At 43.2% G+C, this 17,226-nt stretch overlaps 1 protein-coding gene across 2 annotated transcripts in view; it reads right to left on the bottom strand.

The window, feature by feature from the left end:
• The window catches only part of ABCC10 (ATP binding cassette subfamily C member 10), a 34,264-nt gene extending 18,327 nt beyond the window's left edge, over nucleotides 1-15,937 (bottom strand). Inside the window, exons 1-10 of one of the 2 annotated variants that reach the window (XM_051997016.1) lie at nucleotides 14,126-15,937; nucleotides 13,098-13,269; nucleotides 9,721-10,942; nucleotides 8,697-8,924; nucleotides 7,035-7,191; nucleotides 6,269-6,378; nucleotides 5,709-5,788; nucleotides 3,263-3,434; nucleotides 1,038-1,136; nucleotides 767-956 (exon numbers count right to left, since the gene is read on the bottom strand). In XM_051997016.1, the coding sequence (XP_051852976.1) occupies nucleotides 767-956; nucleotides 1,038-1,136; nucleotides 3,263-3,434; nucleotides 5,709-5,788; nucleotides 6,269-6,378; nucleotides 7,035-7,191; nucleotides 8,697-8,924; nucleotides 9,721-10,942; nucleotides 13,098-13,258 (2,419 nt within the window). In that variant the 5' untranslated portion in view covers nucleotides 13,259-13,269; nucleotides 14,126-15,937. Of the gene's footprint in view, nucleotides 1-766; nucleotides 957-1,037; nucleotides 1,137-3,262; nucleotides 3,435-5,708; nucleotides 5,789-6,268; nucleotides 6,379-7,034; nucleotides 7,192-8,696; nucleotides 8,925-9,720; nucleotides 10,943-13,097; nucleotides 14,074-14,125 lie in introns of those variants that run through there. The other variant, XM_051997017.1, reaches the window with a different exon arrangement.
• Nucleotides 15,938-17,226: the final 1,289 nt, after the last annotated feature.

The following is a 17,226-nucleotide window of genomic DNA, read 5'->3' as shown; positions in this document are numbered from 1 at the left end:
AATTCTATTCATATATTTCACTAATTCTTTTCTTTTCCCATCTCCCCTTTCATTTCATGTTCATACCAGTCCTAAAAACCTGGGAATGATTCTATATATTATATAATGAAGGTGAAAAGCCAGAACTTCCCAAAAGGGTTATAACTTGCCCACAGTCACTCCAGCAAACCTTTTGGCAAAACAAGGACCTGAGTACAGAAGTCCCAGTTTTCAGGTACTGCGGTGACTCAAGATTAACAACCCTTCATTGCTGGTGTTCTTTCATTCTTATCCTATCCTTGCTTCTTTTGGAGAGAGGTTAGGTGGTGCAGTAGACAGAGCACCAGCTTTGGGTCAATTCAAATCTGGCCTCAGACATTTACTAGCTGGGTACCTTAACCTCTGTCTTGGTTTCCTCAACTGTTCAACAGAGAAAATAATAGTGTAACCTCACCGGGTTGTCTTGAGGATCAAATGAAATAATATTGGTAAAGCACTTAGCACGGTGCCATCTATAAAATGAGCTGGAAAAGGAAATGGCAAACCGTTCCTTTATCTCTGCTAAGAAAACCCCAAATGGAATCATGAAGAATTAGACATAACTGAAAAAGACTAGACAACAAAGAAAGCAAAGAACTATTTTAAAAACATTTGTCTTTTTGTCCTCAGCTCTTTGCACAGAGTAAGCACCCGTGAAATACTGAGTGAATAGAATTTCAGCTCTGACAGGAAAGCTGATACTCAGAAGCCACTCCCTCTGCTTCATCTGTCCTCAACCCAAAGGTACCTGCTTGGATGATGCGCCCACCCTTGAGCAGCAGCACCACGTCAGCCTTCTCCAGATATTCTACCCGGTGGGTACAGAGCAGCCGGGTGGTGTGTCCCAGGATGCCCAGAATACACTTATGCAGCAAGTGGTTGGCCACATCAGCATCCACAGCAGCAAGGGGATCATCCAGGAGGTAGAACTTGTTCTCCTGAAGAGAAAAAATGGAAAAAGATAATACCAAGTGAAAGCACAGATCTCAGACCCCAATTTTCTCCTTTCCCCCGCTCACCTGGTAGACAGCTCGAGCAAGGGCAATGCGGGCCCTCTGTCCACCACTGAGGGTTACACCTTTCTCTCCCACTTCTGTCAGGTCTCCATCAGGAAGGATCTGTGGGCATAGCAGAATGATGGAGTACAAACCATAACTACAACAACTCCTCCTTAAATTTGGAGTTTTAAGGCCTGGAACTGAGACTCGGATCTATGATATATTAGTTATATGATCCTGGACAACTCATTGAAATTTTTCTACTTTCTAATTTGTAAAATGGGATAGCACCTGAATAGAGAATAAACTTTGCATAGAATGAATAGAAAGCTATGGGGGGAAAAATATGTGAGATAAAAAGAGACAGACATGCTGAGAGTTGCAGTGCTAAAAGGTGAAATAAATGCATATATGCATGGGATCAATACCTGCCTTACACCCAAAGCTGCCATAAGGATCAAAAGAAATATATCCCATGTGGTAAGCGTTTTGTTAATATTAATGTGTTCTACAGAAATATAAGCTGTTTTATTCCACAGGTCAGGAAAGACCTTTCTATGCTGTTCCATGCTAGAATCTAGAATCCTTCTTCTGATTACTCACGAGCTGTATAACTACAGGAAAGTCATCTAATTTCTCTGGACCTCCAGTTTTTCCATTTGTGCTAGTTTTCCCTGAAAATCCAGCAAATTAGGTTTGCTAAATCCTTTTCAGCACTGCTCATCCATCTACCTTTGAGGTCTACTTGCCACCCAGTGCTCACCTGCGGCTCTAAGAAGTTGTAGCATGTATAGCACGAGCCCTGGCAAACCATTTTAGTAGACGGGTGTTATGAGCCAGAACTCTGAACTTGAAACAAGGATAATTAGGAGGTACTAACTAAGTGGAATTGATAATACGATGGTTATCTAGTTTAGCATGGTGCTTAACAGTTCTCTAAGTTCAGAATGATTGATTTAATCCTATAACAAATAATGGTTTCCTAGTGTTATAATGATTGGTTTATACTCAGTGTAGAGCATCTAAGCTGGGAGCCTTGGCTAGGTTCGATTCACAGAGAACTAGAGAAGACAAGTGCACTAAGAAGTTCTCAGAGCCAAGGAGACAGAAATTCATTTCATCTTCAGTCAGACTCCTGGTGGCTGCCCTCACCTCCTGCACTTCTCCCACTGAGACCAAGTCCGGTCTTAAAGGCTCTCCAGAAAGCTGCCCAGCCCCAGGAAGGAGATAATAAAGGATCTGGACTTTAACACCTGGCTGTTCTCATAGTGATTGATGAAATGAAACAAAGGCTGCTCCCAGAGACCTCCAAGAAAACCAAACAAAGAATGTTACAGATGGGCTAAACCAGGTGGAGGGTAACCAACAGGCCTCAGATCTGTTGGTGAGTTAGCAGGAGTCTAGCCCAAGCGTGTGAAAACTTCCCCTGGCCAAAAGAGTGAATGGAAACAATTTATTCCCACGATCATGAAGGCGGCCAAAATAGGTGTTGTGCAGTGCTTAGAGCTTGGTCAGACATGGAAGAAACCCAAGTTTCCCAGGCCATCCCCAGTCCTTGACACTGGACTTGCGTGACTCAGGAAGAGAGACTGAAGCTGATAACTCTGCTACTCTGCCCCACTTAAATCCAATTAATGTACAATCACGTACAATATCATTGGTCCTCTTCAAAAATGAAGGAAGAACAACAACACTCATTTTTGAAGTGGAGCTAAGACTATCTTCACTGGTACCAATGCAGATCAACACAAGCAAAGTAATTTGCCCAGGTGACACAGCCAGCAGAATCTGCATCCCAGGGAATGGGGAACCAACAGAAAGGATTCCTCAAGCCCGAGCCATCCTACTTCCTCCAGCCTTAGAGAGCTTTCAGGCTCCTCCAGGGGAGAATGATAAGGAGAGCAGTCCTACAATAGACATAACAAAGTGATGAGTGGAGGATCATGGAAGAATTGTGGAACTTACTTTTCTCTTCTTCCTCCATCTCAGAAAAATCCTAAGAGTCTAGTCCCATTTCCCTAGGGAGGTCCCGGCACTTTCTAGCCTCACCTGGAGGGAGTGAACTCCCTAAGGGTCTACAGCATCATGGGGCCAGAAAATCTTATACCACACCCTTCACTCAGATGCCCACCTTACTTCTCTGGGCCCCAGGTGAGCCTGGTGAAAATGCCTTCAGGGATGGGGCTGGGGCTGGGGATGCCCCTTCCTCCAGAGGAAAGAAGTCACCAGGAGTTGAGGGCACTTACGGAAAGATCATCGTGGAGAGCACAGGCCTCCAACACCTTCCAATAGAGATGAGCATCGAATGCTTTTCCAAAAAGGATGTTGTCCCGAATGGTGGCAAACTGGATCCAAGGTTCCTGGGTGGCCAGACCAAAGCCTTCAAGCAGCCCAGCCACAGCAATCTGACCACTCAACCTGTGGGAAGCCAGGGATGCGTGTGGGTGAAGGGGAAGTGGTGAAACATGAACAATAACTGTTCCTTCTGGGTCCTACCACATTTGCGTACATTTCAATTCTAAATTGTTTTCTTTTCTCTCTGTCGCTATCTCTGTGGCTCTGTCTGTCTGTCTCTTTCTCCGTCTTTCAGAGAAAATTTGGGATCACTTGCCTAAAGTTACTGCAAGTGTCTGAGGTTGGATTTGAATGTGGGCTCCTGACTTAGGGCTCTATCCACTGCATCACCCAGCTGGCCAATCCTCTTCTTCCAAGAAGATTTTCCTGGAACGTGTTGCCCAAGGTCAAAAAGGAGACAGGGGTAGGTCCTCAAACTCCTAACTTGGTGCCCTGTCCAATGGTTCACATTGCTTTCTATCTAGCTATCTGTCAATTCCCTATATCAAAAGCAGGTAGTAAGGCCCTAGGCCTGGAGTCAGGAAGAACTGAGTTCAAATAACTCTTCAGACACTTAGTGGCTGTGTGTCCTTGGGCAAGTCACTTCACCTGTGTTTGCCTTGAAGGCAGCTCAGTGGCTCAGTGGATAGAGGTCTGGGCCTGGAGACAGGGAAAACTGAGTTCAAACATGGCCTCACATGCTTACATGGTTGTATGACTCTGGGCAACTCACTTAACCTCTATTTATCTCAGTTTCCTCAGTTATAAAATGGGAATAATAACAGTACCTACATCACATGGTTGCTGTGAGGATCAAATGAGATATTTGTAAAATAAAAATACTTTTAAAAAGAGCACTAACAAACAGTTGGTGCTATATAAATGCTTATTCCCTTCCCTTCCCAGTAAGTGGTTATTACCACAAGCTGGCTGGCTAGAAGATTACATAGATAACGCCTGGATTATGGCTTCTGGCTTGGGCACTGAGTTTTGCATACACGGGGAGAAACAGCTCTCTGATCACTTGGCCCAAACTACCACTTGCTGGCTAGCTAAGTGCATTGCAGAGAGCTGGAAGAAGACTCTGGACAGCCCAGTGTAATATTACTTTCCATCTAATACAGGTAAACACATTCATTGAATTGGACTCTTTCATCTTATTCTCCTACAGAAGAAAAAGCTCAATGGGAGTAACCAATCAGCCTGAGAATGTCATTTTCATATCTACAGGAAGCATTTTTTTTAAAAAATGGAGAGTGATCCAGATACCATTTGCATACATCTAATTTTACACTTTAATCATCTGTTGGTTTCCTTCAAACACTACTATCTCTTCTCTGATGAGGTCAGAGGACAAATCTATTTTTATTTTATATCTTCCAACCTCAATTAGCCCCTTTCTCCTCAGTGAGAGCTTATCAAATAGTAATAATACTATGAAGTATCCTTCCCCTTTATTTCCATATCCAAAACACTTTCCCCACTCACAAAAATTTAACTTCAAGTAGGGTAAAGAATGCTCCAAAGGGCCAAGGAAATGGGAGGAGAACCAGAAGAGAACCTGAGCCTTCTGCATTCATTAGAGGGCTCTATGTTGGCTGAATTTTATTGTTCTTCCAAAAGAAGATTATGTACGATAACAGTAACATTGTGTGATGATCAACTGTGATAGACTTAGTTCCTCTTAGCAATACAGTGATCCAAGAAAATTCCAATATACTTGGGATAGAAAATACCATTCACATCCATAGAGAGAGCTATAAAGACTGAATATGGATAGAAGCATATATTTTTATATTTATTGGCTTTTTCTTTCTCACGATTTTCTCCTTTTGTTCTGATTTTTCTTTCATAATATGACTAATATAGAAATGTGTTTAAAATGATTGTACATATACAACCTATATCAGATTGTTTTCTGTCTTAGGGAGGGTCGAGAGGGAAGGGAAGGAGAGAGAAAAAAATTGGAACTCACAGTCTTATAAAAATGAATATTAAAAACTATCTTTACATGTAATTGGAAAAATACAATAATATTAAATTTAAAAATAAATTAAAGATAAATTTGATTTAATTAACAAAATAATTTTATTGTTCTCCTAATCCTCCTCTACAACTTATACTCCCAATTCTCATCCTCCCCTTTCCTTTTTCCCCTACTGATTCCAATCTGCTTCCCCTAGAAGTTCTTATACAAGTGCTGGCTTCTCCTGATCAATCCCTTTTTCACTTCAATCTGTCATGCTAAACAAGATGGGCATCAGGATGAAAGAGTTAAGTGGGGAAAGTGAGAGGAGTGGAGCCGAAGCCTAGCACTGGGTTGGAGGAGAGACATCTGGGGATCTGAGAGAGAGTTACCTGTGGAGCTCCCCAGAGATAGCGGCCAGTAGAGAGCTCTTTCCACAGCCCACCTTTCCCACAATGCCCACCAACGAACCCTGAAAGAAATGTCCATTAGTGACCAGCAGGCTTGGGGATTGCAGAAGGGCTAGCCTGCCTTGCCTCCTCCCAGACACCTCAATGGTATCCCTTTTACCTCCTAAGCTATTTCAGTAAAATAAAGATCAATCATATTTCTAAAAGTCTTCCAGGAAAATAGACAAGCATTTATAAAGGCCACATCTTTAGAGTTACCTGACTTTCTTTGGTTCTGTTTTTATTTTCCTATTTAAATGTCTATAACTTTGTCCTATGTTTTCAATCCAACTAGAAGCTCTCTGAAGGCCAGAACCATGTTACCTCTGCCACCTTATCAGATAACCTGAAGTCTGGAATTAAAGAATCATCAGGCTCGGTTTCTAAGAACAAGAATCATTTTTCTCTTTCCCCTACTCTCAACAAAAGTGGAAATTATCAGAGTGTTCAGTCTAGGAATTCCCACCCAGGGGAGACTTAGGATAAGGTGCTGATTCACTGACCTTCTTCACTTTGAGGTGAGTGATGAAGGTGTCCAGGCCTGTTCCAATGGGGTCCCAGGAGAATATGGCTTCTTGGAGCTCCAATACTATTCCTGGTTCTGTGGGGGGATCTGAATGGAAAGGGAAAGCTGTTACTTGAGTTAGGCTCCCCACTGATAATCTCTCTGATATTCAATCCCATCTTTCTTGGAGTAGGGATGGGAGAGAGAGAAAGCAGAAGCAAAATAAGGGGGTCCTAAGTGACTCACCCATGGGGGTCAGCCCTGTCCTGCCTAAAATGACCTGCCAGTTCTGTCCAGCGTTCCTGCCCAGATTCCCCAGATTCCTCTCATAAGTGCTTACATTCATATAGTACTTTATAGTCTTCAGAATACTTCCATATCTCTTACCTTATTTGATTCTAACAAGATGATACAGTTATTGATTCCCATTTCATATATGGAAAACCAGGCCTAAAGTCAATAGCAAGATTCAGAGCAGACCCAGGTCTCCTGACTCTTAAGTCAACTGTGGTTTCTCTTTTCACCAACCACTCCACAGTTACAAACCTGAGACCAGAATGAAGCCAGCAGGGATGATAGCCATCTATCTCTTGTGGGAGGAAGAATACCTCTCACCTCAACCATCTCTAAGTTGTTGGAACTCCAAATTCCCAGGGTGCCACTGGGACAGTTTTGTCTCTCCTCAAAGTTGTCAGGCCCACTGCCTGCTACCAGGTACTACTCTCTCCATATCCCATACCCATTCGCTGCCTTCTCCACAATACCTGGACTGTAGTAGGCCTGAGGATTATGGTCTGGGAGATCGAGGAAGTGCTGTAGGCGCTCCAGAGATACCTTGGCCTCCAGAAGCCCGTTGATCACCCAGGGGAAATTGTTGAGGGGGAGGATGAGCATACCAACCAGTGCCAATGCTGTGAATACCTTGGAAAGAAGGGGACAAAAAGAGGGAGTGTAACCTGAAGTCCAGGATCAAAGCATGAAATACTATTGCAATTAATAAAGGAGAATAAAGAAGGGGTCTGCTCAATAGTGAGCCCAGAGGGTCCTGATCAACCATATAGGCAGGAGACACCCCTAATCCTAACAATTTAAGGAAGCCTAAGTTTATTTCCTTCAGACCTAGAACTGGTACATCATAGAATCAGAGAATGTCAGAGATGGAATGATCCTTAGAACTCATCTGGTCCTGAGTCTCCTGCATTCCAGTCAGCTGTTTTACCATCCTGGAGAAACTAGAGCCTTTGTGGACCCATCTCTCTCTTTCTCTTTTTTTTAAACACAGCTGGGTTAAGTGACTTGTGCAGGGTCACATAGCTAACAAGTGTCTGAGGCTGTATTTGAACTCAGGTCCTCCTGACTCCAGAGTTAGTGCTCTTTTCTCTGAACCACACTTGGATTCCACTCTCTTGAATGGTGATGGCTCCTGCTCTCCCCTCCACCCCCACTCTCTGGAATCATGAACCCATGATCAAACTAAATCTTCCATTCTAGATTGGCATCTAGAATAGGATGGATCAATCTATTCCTTTAAGGCCATACCACCCCCTTATTTTTCTTCCCTAATCAACATTTCTCCTTTTGTGCTATCTCCTCCTTTTGAATATAAGCTCTGAAGGCAGAGACTGTCTTTATTTTTTATATCTATCTTTATCACCATGCTTATATCATGTCACAGAGTAAGCATTTAATAAACACTTATTGATTCAATACTTTCAATTTAAAGATGAAGAGATAAGCTAGGTGGTACAGTGAAGAGTGCTGAGCTTGGTGTCAGGAAGACAAATTCAAATTCAGCCCCAGATAATTACTGGCTATATGACTTTAGGCAAATCACTTAACCACTTTCTGCCTCAGTTTCTTCAACTGTAAAATGGGAATAGTAATAGCACTTACCCCATACAGTTATTTTGAAGATCAAATGAGATAATATTTATAAGGGACTTAGAATAGTATTTGAAGTACAAGATAGGCACTATATAAATGCTAGTTATTTGTAATAATAATATTCTTTGGTAAAATGTTATTAATGAAAATTTCTTGTTGTTTAGCCATTTCAGTCATGTTTGACTCTGTGACCCCATTAGGGGTTTTATGAGCAAAGATAGTGGAGTGGTTTGTCATTTCCTTCTCGATTTGTTATTATAATTATTAAGAAACTGAGGTTTAGGGAATTTGAGGACTTGCTTTGTCAATTAACCAATATAAGATGGGCACCAGAGAAAAATCACTTCAGGATTCTCCCTAGGCAGGGAAGAAGGGGACTCTCCCTCTCCCCAGTCTCCAACACTATAGCCTGGGATCGCTTGAATCTGGACCTTCATTCACACTCAGCCCCCCAAAGAGGACCTTACCATTTTCACTCTGGCCATTGCTCCCCATCATGTTTCCCCCTTCGATGCTGGGTCCTCCAATGTCCAAACCCTCACCTTAGTAGCAGTAAGCTGATGGCCCATGAGGACATAGGTGATAAAGATGACAATGGAGATGACAACAGGTAGTGCAGCCCACAGGTACACACAAGCTGCATCCAGGTACTTGATAACGCGGAGCTGCTGAAGTTCCTGGGCACGGTGTTTCTGCACTCGAAAGCCAAGAGTTTGCTCCCAGCCACAGAACTTGATGACCCGAATGCCGCGGAGCAATTCTGTCATGAGCTGCAGACAGGAGGAGGATGGGGTCACAAAAAGGTGAAAAAACATCCAAATGGGGGAAGGAGAAAGAGAGACTAGGAACAACTTCGTGCTTCAGATGGTACTTGGAGCTTCCAGAAAGCATACGACATCCCACCCATAGGCCAATGAGCATGGATAAAGTGGACATGGGCTATTGGAGCCTCTGGTAGCCAAGAAGATTTGGCCAGAGAGTACAGATATTCACAGCTGTCATAAGAATCATGCTAAATACAGAACCAGGAGATCATTATACACTTCGACAATGATATTGTATGAGGACATATTTTGATGGAAGTGGATTTCTTTGACAAAGAGACCTAACTGAGTTTCAATTGATAAATGACGGACAAAAGCAGCTACACCCAAAGAAAGAACGCTGGCAAACGAATGTGAACGATTTGCATTTTTGTTTTTCTTCCCGGGTTGTTTATACCATCTGAATCCAATTCTCCCTATGCAACAAGAGAACTGTTTGGTTCTGCAAACATATATTGTATCTAGGATATACTGCAACATATCCAACATATAAAGGACTGCTTTCCATCTAGGGGAGGGGGTGGAGAGAGGGAGGGGAAAAAAATTGGAACAGAAACGAGTGCAAAGGATAATGTTGTAAAAAATAAATAAATAAATAAATTTTAAAAAAAAGAATCATGCTAAATAATCAACAAAAAGCACTCTGAAGAGACTAACAAATATGAGAGTATTCCAGGGAACTGGGTGGGATGTAGAACAATCTGTACCATGGCAGCACTGCCTGGGGGTCTTGCCCCCTTACCTTGACTCGAGCATCCTTGTGCTGGAGCATAGACTTGTTCTTGACCATGATGCGGGTAGCAATCACTTTGTTAAGAGGCACCAGAAGCAATGCCAGGCCCAGCCCACCTAGGAAGGCTAGGCCTACCTGCTGATAGAGCAGGTAAAGGGTGATGGACAACTGTAAGGGCAGGCCCCACGCCTCATGGAAACTGTTAGCAAAGTTAAGCAGCCGCTCAGAATCAGTGCCCAGAAGGTTCAGTGCTTCGCCCACAGAGGGGCGACTTGGCCCTAGATGGAGGGTCTTATGGTATATGGCTCCCAGCACAGCTCCTCGAATTTGCAAGGCCACCTTCTTCAATTCATACCCATACTGGTTCTGCAGCAAAGCACCCAGAACTGCCCCGCCTGCAAGTCCCACTGTGTAGAGTATTCCTTGACTCAGTGGCTCCTGTTCATTCTCCAGGAAACCAACCAGTAGTGAAAGGAGCAGAGGACCAGAGAAGCCCAGAAGGGTCCCTGCCAACTTCAAGAGTCCCAATGCGAGGTAGCGTTGCCCAAAAGCTCCATACAGGACTAGCCACAGCTTGGCCCGCTCCCTCCAATGTGCCCTGAAGAGGCGGGCGAGACAGGCTGTCTGCAGCCTGTAGGGCAGCAAACAAGTGTCCTGAGGTTGGCGGAGTTGTCCCCGGGCCCCCCGGGCCAACAAAGGGGCCAGCCACAGATAGAAGAAGCGTGAGAGCCAGCTTTCCCCATCCTCGGCCACCTCTGGCCTCTGTGGCTCAGGCAGGAGGTCGTCAGAGGCCCAAGACAGGTGTGTCTGGCCCCCAGGCACTGCCCACCCCAGCAAATAGGCCAGAAGCATGGTCAGCTGCAATATTACAAAGCAGAATCGGAAGAGAGGTGCTAGCTGCAGTGGGGTCAGGAGGGTCCCGTGCTGACAGTGCCACAGCAGGGTCAGCACCATGCCCGGGGCAGGCATGAGGGCCGTCAGAGCCAAAATCAGAGGCCCACGAGAAAGTCTTCGGTGGGAATGAGCCAATGCCCGGAGTGCCAAGCAGTGAGTGATCCAGGCAATCGCTGTGACACCTCCTGCCAACACCTCTAATGCCAAGGGACCAGGGACTGCATTTGAAGGGATAGCAGCTGGGAACAGATCCAATAATGGAAGGATTGACAACAGGAAGGAGACAACAAGTCGAAGGCGCCAACCTGGGCTACGAGATGGAAGAGAGCCTGGATACCTAGAGAAGTTGCAGATGGGACAAAGGAAGAGGTAAATTAATACTGTAACGCTTTGCATTTTACATTTGAGCCTCTTCTATCAGAAGGTCTTCCAAGATTCACCCCAATCCACTCTTTAATGTATAAACTCAGTCTCTAACCCAAATCTCTTCAATATACTATTTTGTACTTGGATCTAGAACTGTACTCAATTAGAAGAAAACCCAACATGCAAAGATTCATAAAATATAAAATCCCAGATCTGGAAGGAGCCACAGGGATAGTCTAGCTCCCTTCATTTCACCCCAAAGGAATCTGAATCACAGTAAAGGAAAGGGACCTCCCAAAGTCCTTTTAATGAATAGCAAAGCTAAGACTAGAATCCAGGTCTCCAGATTTCATTTTTTCACTTATCATCACAAGTTACACAACACATAAATTCAGGATGACTGCATTTTACAACATATTTTATTCCCAGTTCCCACCATTCTCTTTGGTTGATTGATTTAATTCACTCAGGGGTCCTGTGAATGACAAACACAACTAGGGGACCTGAAACATAGGCTAATATTTTGATTTGCATGTATTTCACACACACAAAAGCATGCCACATATACACTCTCCACCCTGTTACTTAAAATGAAGTATAGCCATACATAGTTCAAATGATTATATATCTTAACAATTAGATTTGAGAGCTTTACATATCTATTTTCTTTTTGTTATTATTATTTTTTAATTAAAGCCTTTTGTTATCAAAACATATGCATGGATAATTTTTCAACACTAACCCTTATAAAACCTTTTTTTTGTTCCACATGTTCCAATTCCCCCACCCCCACTCCTTCCCCTAAATGGCAAGTAATTCAACATATGTTAAAAATGCGCAATTCTTCTATACATATTTCCACAATTATCATGCTGCACAAAAAAAGTCAGATCAAAAAGGGAAAAAAATGAGAAAGAAAACAAAATGCAAGCAAACAACAAAAAAGAGTGAAAATGCTATTTACATATTTCTTTTCACAAGCTACATAGCTTGGGGAGGATCAATTCAGATTTTTTTTACTCACTGATCTTTCTGTTTTACCATGCCATGGGAGAAATTAATGAAGTCGGGTGGCTTGGTACAATGGAAAGAGCATTGGGTCTAGAGTTGATCCTGACTCAAATTCCAAGGTTTTCTACTTACTAACAATTTGTGTGATTTTTTTTTAGACAAAGCACTTGAAATCTCTAGCCTCAAAGTTCCTTATCTGTATAAACTGAGGGAATTTGAGAGAGACCTCTAAAGTCTCTTCCAGCTATAAAACTATGATCCTTATAGATTGAAGGAAAGAATCTACAGAGCTTTCTGGACCTGTGGTATAGATGTGTTGAACTGAGGTCTCCTCCTTAAAGTCAGGACAAACATTAGTTTAGAAGCTTTCTGAAGAATGGAACAGAATGAATAGTCTTCCCCAGGTCAAGGGCTGTGGCTCCCCATAAGATTAGGAGATTCTAGTCCAGCAGTTTCTCACCTGCTTTCTCTGTGTTCCATTCTTCCCATCTCATAACCCCTAAGTACTCAGGATGTTGATAGTCACTTTAGCTTCTACGCAGCGTTTTTATGCAGAGCAAGGGGGAATCTACAGTTAGGCAGAATCTTGCTTTTACGCCCTGTCCCTTTTTTTTTTTTTTTTTAATTTCCATAATTTTTTTTATTATTCTTTTCTCACTAAGATTATCCCCGTCTCTCTCCCTTCTTCTTCTTCTTCTTCTTTTTTTTTTTTTTAATAACTTTTTATTGATAGAACGCATGCTAGGGTAATTCCCCCCTTTTTTTTTTTTTTAAATCACCTTTCTCTGTGTGTCAGATTTTAAGTATTCTCAGCTCAAGAGTTAAAACTGGTTATGTTAGTCAGAAACTGGTCTGATATTCTATATCACCGTCTTGATGAGCTCCCCCTACTCAAAAGTGTAGGCATCTTTAAGGCAAAGAAAATAAGGCTGGAATGAATACTTCACCCAAAGTTGCTGAAAATGCAAAAAAAAAAAAAAAATTAGCATGGAAACAACCTAAGAGAGGAGTAGTAGAAATGCTGAGAAGATCGCTGGACGGGCTAAGGGTAGGAATAAAAAGGAGGAAGGTGGGCCTGTACCACAGAAGGGCTTCGCGCCCCTTTCTCTACCCACCTCGGAGTGCCCAGGTAGCACGCGCTGATTAGGGCAAGGAGTACATGAGCCAGGGAATTGATCACCAGCTGGGTAAAGCAGTGTCCCACTGTGCCTGATTCCCAGAGTGGGAATGGCTTGTCCGGGCTGGAATCACACAGTTTTATCAAAAGCCTCTCCATTCTGGCTACCCCTGCAGTGGGATGAAGGAGGAAAACAAGATTAGAGGAGAGAGAGGGAAATTGGGCAGAAAGGGAAATCCTCCCGTTGGGTGGTAGGTAAGGAGAAGCCTGGGGTGACCCCGCCCCCTCCCCCACATTGGGAGGTTATTGACTACGTAGCCCAGGATTGGGGGGGGAGTACTCAAGGGAAAATAATTAGGGGGTAAAGATGTAGGGGAGCCCCGAGTGAGGGAGACATATCCCACAGAGAGAGGAGGAGGGAACCTTGGGGCTGTAATTATTTTAGATAAATCACGGGGAGGAGGGGGGAGGAGACAGGGAGTCGGGGATTCCTGGAAAGGGTAACTGAGTCAAGGAGCTCCAGGACTGAGAGACCAGATTAGGGGTGACACAGAGGTCTGGGTCTGGGAATGCCTGGATTGGAGAGGCTGGGACTGAGGTATCTGGGGTGCAGATGGGAATGACAATTAGAAGGAGAGCTTGTGTGAAGATGCAAATTAGGAGGTTCTGCGGCTCACACGAACTGGATAGAACGGAGGCATACGTGGGGGGATCAAATTGGGAGGCAAGAGAATCGGGGTACCATACACAACTCCAGGGTTCAAACTGAAAGGGATTTTACAGGGCATTTAGTACAACTGCCACGTTTTACTGACAGGTAAACTGAAACCTTTGCTCAAGATCCATCAGGAAGTAAGAGCTGGGATTCGAACCCAGGCTTTCTGGCTCCAGACTACAGAGTGCTCACGCCCTCCTACTGCCCGCTCTCTGCCCCATCCCCCCCACCCTCCGGTCACTCCGCCCCTCTTCCCTTCTCCCCCATTCCCCCAGTGCAGCTCCACGGCCCTAGCCCGGGTCACGCGGTACCTCAGAGGGAAGGGGAGGGGGAAGCTCTCTCCTCCGGCTCGGTACTTCTTTTCCTGGATCCCTCCTCCGCCACCAAGATCCCGGAACTCCAGACCTGAAGCGTGAGCTTCCAGCCGGGCTCACATTACCAAAGCACTAGGTCTGTGTTGGTCACGGGCGCCCCCTCGTGGCTGGAGGATTTCCTCCCTCCCTCCCCAGATCGCTTTGCCTTAGCCTTTCTCACGAGGTCGCTCCAGTGCGCTTTTGCCCCATCGCTCTGTGCACTCGTCCGCCTTCATCCCCACGTGCGCGCCTCGCCCCTACGTGCGCGCTCCCTGAACCTGGGCTTTTTTTTTTTTTTTTGGAACTGGTACCCAGGATTGAACTCCAAGGAGCTCTTTGGGTTTAGGGGTTAATTTCAGGAATACCCAAGGGATCAGCTTGCGGGGATGACAGAATGGAAATCCTCCTGTCTCTGACACTTAACCGTATGATCCAAGACAGTCCTTTGTGACCCTCAGTGTTTTCATCTGAGAAATGGGACTAATGATCACTGTAGCCTCCCCCCACAGGAATGCTATACTCCAGCTTGCAGCAGAATTGTGCCTCCTCGAAACTAGATCACATCTGAGGGGAGAAGACCGCTTGGGGAGAGTCCCGAAAGATCTCTGTAAACTGCTTTGAAAGCTTTGAAGCATGCACACATATATTGTATCTAGGATATACTGTAACCTATTTAACATGTATAGGACTGCTTGCCATCTGGGGGAGGGGGAGAGGGGGAGAGGGGAAAAATCGGAACAGAAGCGAGTGCAAGGGATAATGTTGTAAAAAATTACCCTGGCATGGATTCTGTCAATAAAAAGTTATTTAAAAAAAAAAAAAGAAAGCTTTGAAGCAATATAAATATATATGAAATATGTATATATATTTGAAATATACTTAATATTTAATTTTTAATATGAAATATATTTGAAGCAGTATAAACAGGCAGTTTGCGGTAGTGGAGAGAATGCTATATAGTTGGAAGATCTGGATTTGAATCCTGCCAAACACACTGGCCATCTATCACCCTATCCAATTCATTTAGTCTCAGTTTCCCCATCTGTAAAGTAGAGATGTTGACTGTGGTCAGTTGTCCTTGGTTTGAAAGAGAACCAAAATGGTATCACTATGTTGGGGTCAGGGAACAGTTGTGTCCAACTGTGGCGGATCAGACCAATACAAACTCGGAAGGCTCTACCACACGCGGAGCGCAAATTCTCCGTGAACTTTAGAAAAGGAGCTGTCTCTAACCTTCCTCATCTCATGCTTTGTTTGCTTGTTTACTTTTTGAGCTACTACAATTCTGCTTTGCTCATAGAGATATAGGCAATCCTTCCTTGATAGAGGCACTCCATGCTGGGCGGTCCTGTGCCGTGTGTCCTGATTCCAGAGTTCTTCAGAGATACACTGAGAGTGTCCTTGTATTGCTTCTTTTTAAAAATTTTTAATTTACTTTTTGCTTTTGCTTTATGAATCATGTTGGGAGAGAGGAATCAGAGCAAAAGGAAGAAACCCATAGAAGAGAGAAAAAAAAAAAAAAGACGTGAACATAATGTGTGTTGATTTACATTCAATCTTCATCATTCTTTTTCTGGATGCGGATAGTATTTTCTGTCCAAAGTCTATTGGGGTTTCTCCTAGTTGATGATCACACATTCTTGCTGTTATTGTGTACAATGTATTCCCTGTTCTGCTTCTTTCAGGCCTCTCTGTATTCATCCTGCTGATCATTTCTTTCTTTCTTTTTTTTTCTTATTTCTTTTTTTTTCTTTTTTTTTATTATTTATTTTTTTATTTCTATTTTTTCTTTTTTTTTCCCTATTTTTTCTTTTTTTTTTAAATTTTTATTTAATAATTATTTTATGTTGACACTCGTTTCTGTTCCGATTTTTTTTTCCCTCCCTTCCTCCACCCCCTCCCCTAGATGGCAAGTAGTCCTTTATATGTTGGATATGTTGCAGTATATCCTAGATACAATATATGTTTGCAGAACCGAACAGTTCTCTTGTTGCATAGGGAGAATTGGATTCAGAAGGTATAAATAACCCGGGAAGAAAAACAAAAATGCAGATAGTTCACATTCGTTTCCCAGTGTTCTTTCTTTGGGTGTAGCTGCTTTTGTCCGTCATTTATCAATTGAAACTCAGGTCTCTTTGTCAAAGAAATCCACTTCCATCAAAATATGTCCTCATACAATATCGTTGTCGAAGTGTATAATGATCTCCTAGTTCTGCTCATTTCACTTAGCATCAGTTCATGTAAGTCTCGCCAGTCCTCTCTGTATTCATCCTGCTGATCATTTCTTACAGAACAATAATATTCCATAACATTCATACACCACAACTTATTCAGCCATTCCCCAATTGATGGACATCCACTCAATTTCCATTTCCTTGCAACCACAAAAACAAAAAACAAAAAAACTGCTCCAAACGTTTTTGCACATGTGGATCTTTTCCCTTTCTTTATGATTTCCTTGGGGTACAAATGCTCACATATTGCTCCTTCTGACCTCCATGTGAGCACTTGTGCTGTGAATTCTCCATAAAATAGTCTTTTAGGTTTGGTATTTGAACGGGTCTAGCCCATCAGAGTTTATTCTCTGAAGTTGAGTTTGAATGCTTGGAAGTTAAGCTTGAGAAAGGACCTCAGTATCTAGTACCTCATCCAGCCAGGAGTTCTTCAGAATCTTCCTAAGGCAATTCAAATGGAAGCAATTCAGTTTCTCCGTGTGGTGCTGATAAACTGTCCAGTTTTCACAGACACACAACAATAAGGTCAGCACAATGGCTTTGTAATACTTCTTTTCTACACTTTTCTTTGGAGCCTCCCAAACACTCAGTACTGGCTATCTGTGCAGTCAACTTCATCTAAGTGTACTTTTCCATAGCATTCAAAATTTTTCCATCTGATGTAACCTGTGATTTCGTCTATGAATGGTACCAGTGCTAGTGAGGAAGAACTTCTGTTTTCTTGGTGTTAATTGTCAGACCAAAATTAGCACAAGCAAGAAAAAAAAGTGATCTGTACCTTTGTTTCTTCTGAATTTCTGAGGTTAGCTACACAATCATTAGCAA

Source organism: Antechinus flavipes, chromosome 4 (genome assembly GCF_016432865.1).
Source record: "Antechinus flavipes isolate AdamAnt ecotype Samford, QLD, Australia chromosome 4, AdamAnt_v2, whole genome shotgun sequence".
NCBI lineage: Eukaryota > Metazoa > Chordata > Mammalia > Dasyuromorphia > Dasyuridae > Antechinus > Antechinus flavipes.
The sequence above is the reverse complement of the archived record's forward strand: the minus strand, read 5'-3'. Positions and strand labels throughout refer to the sequence as shown.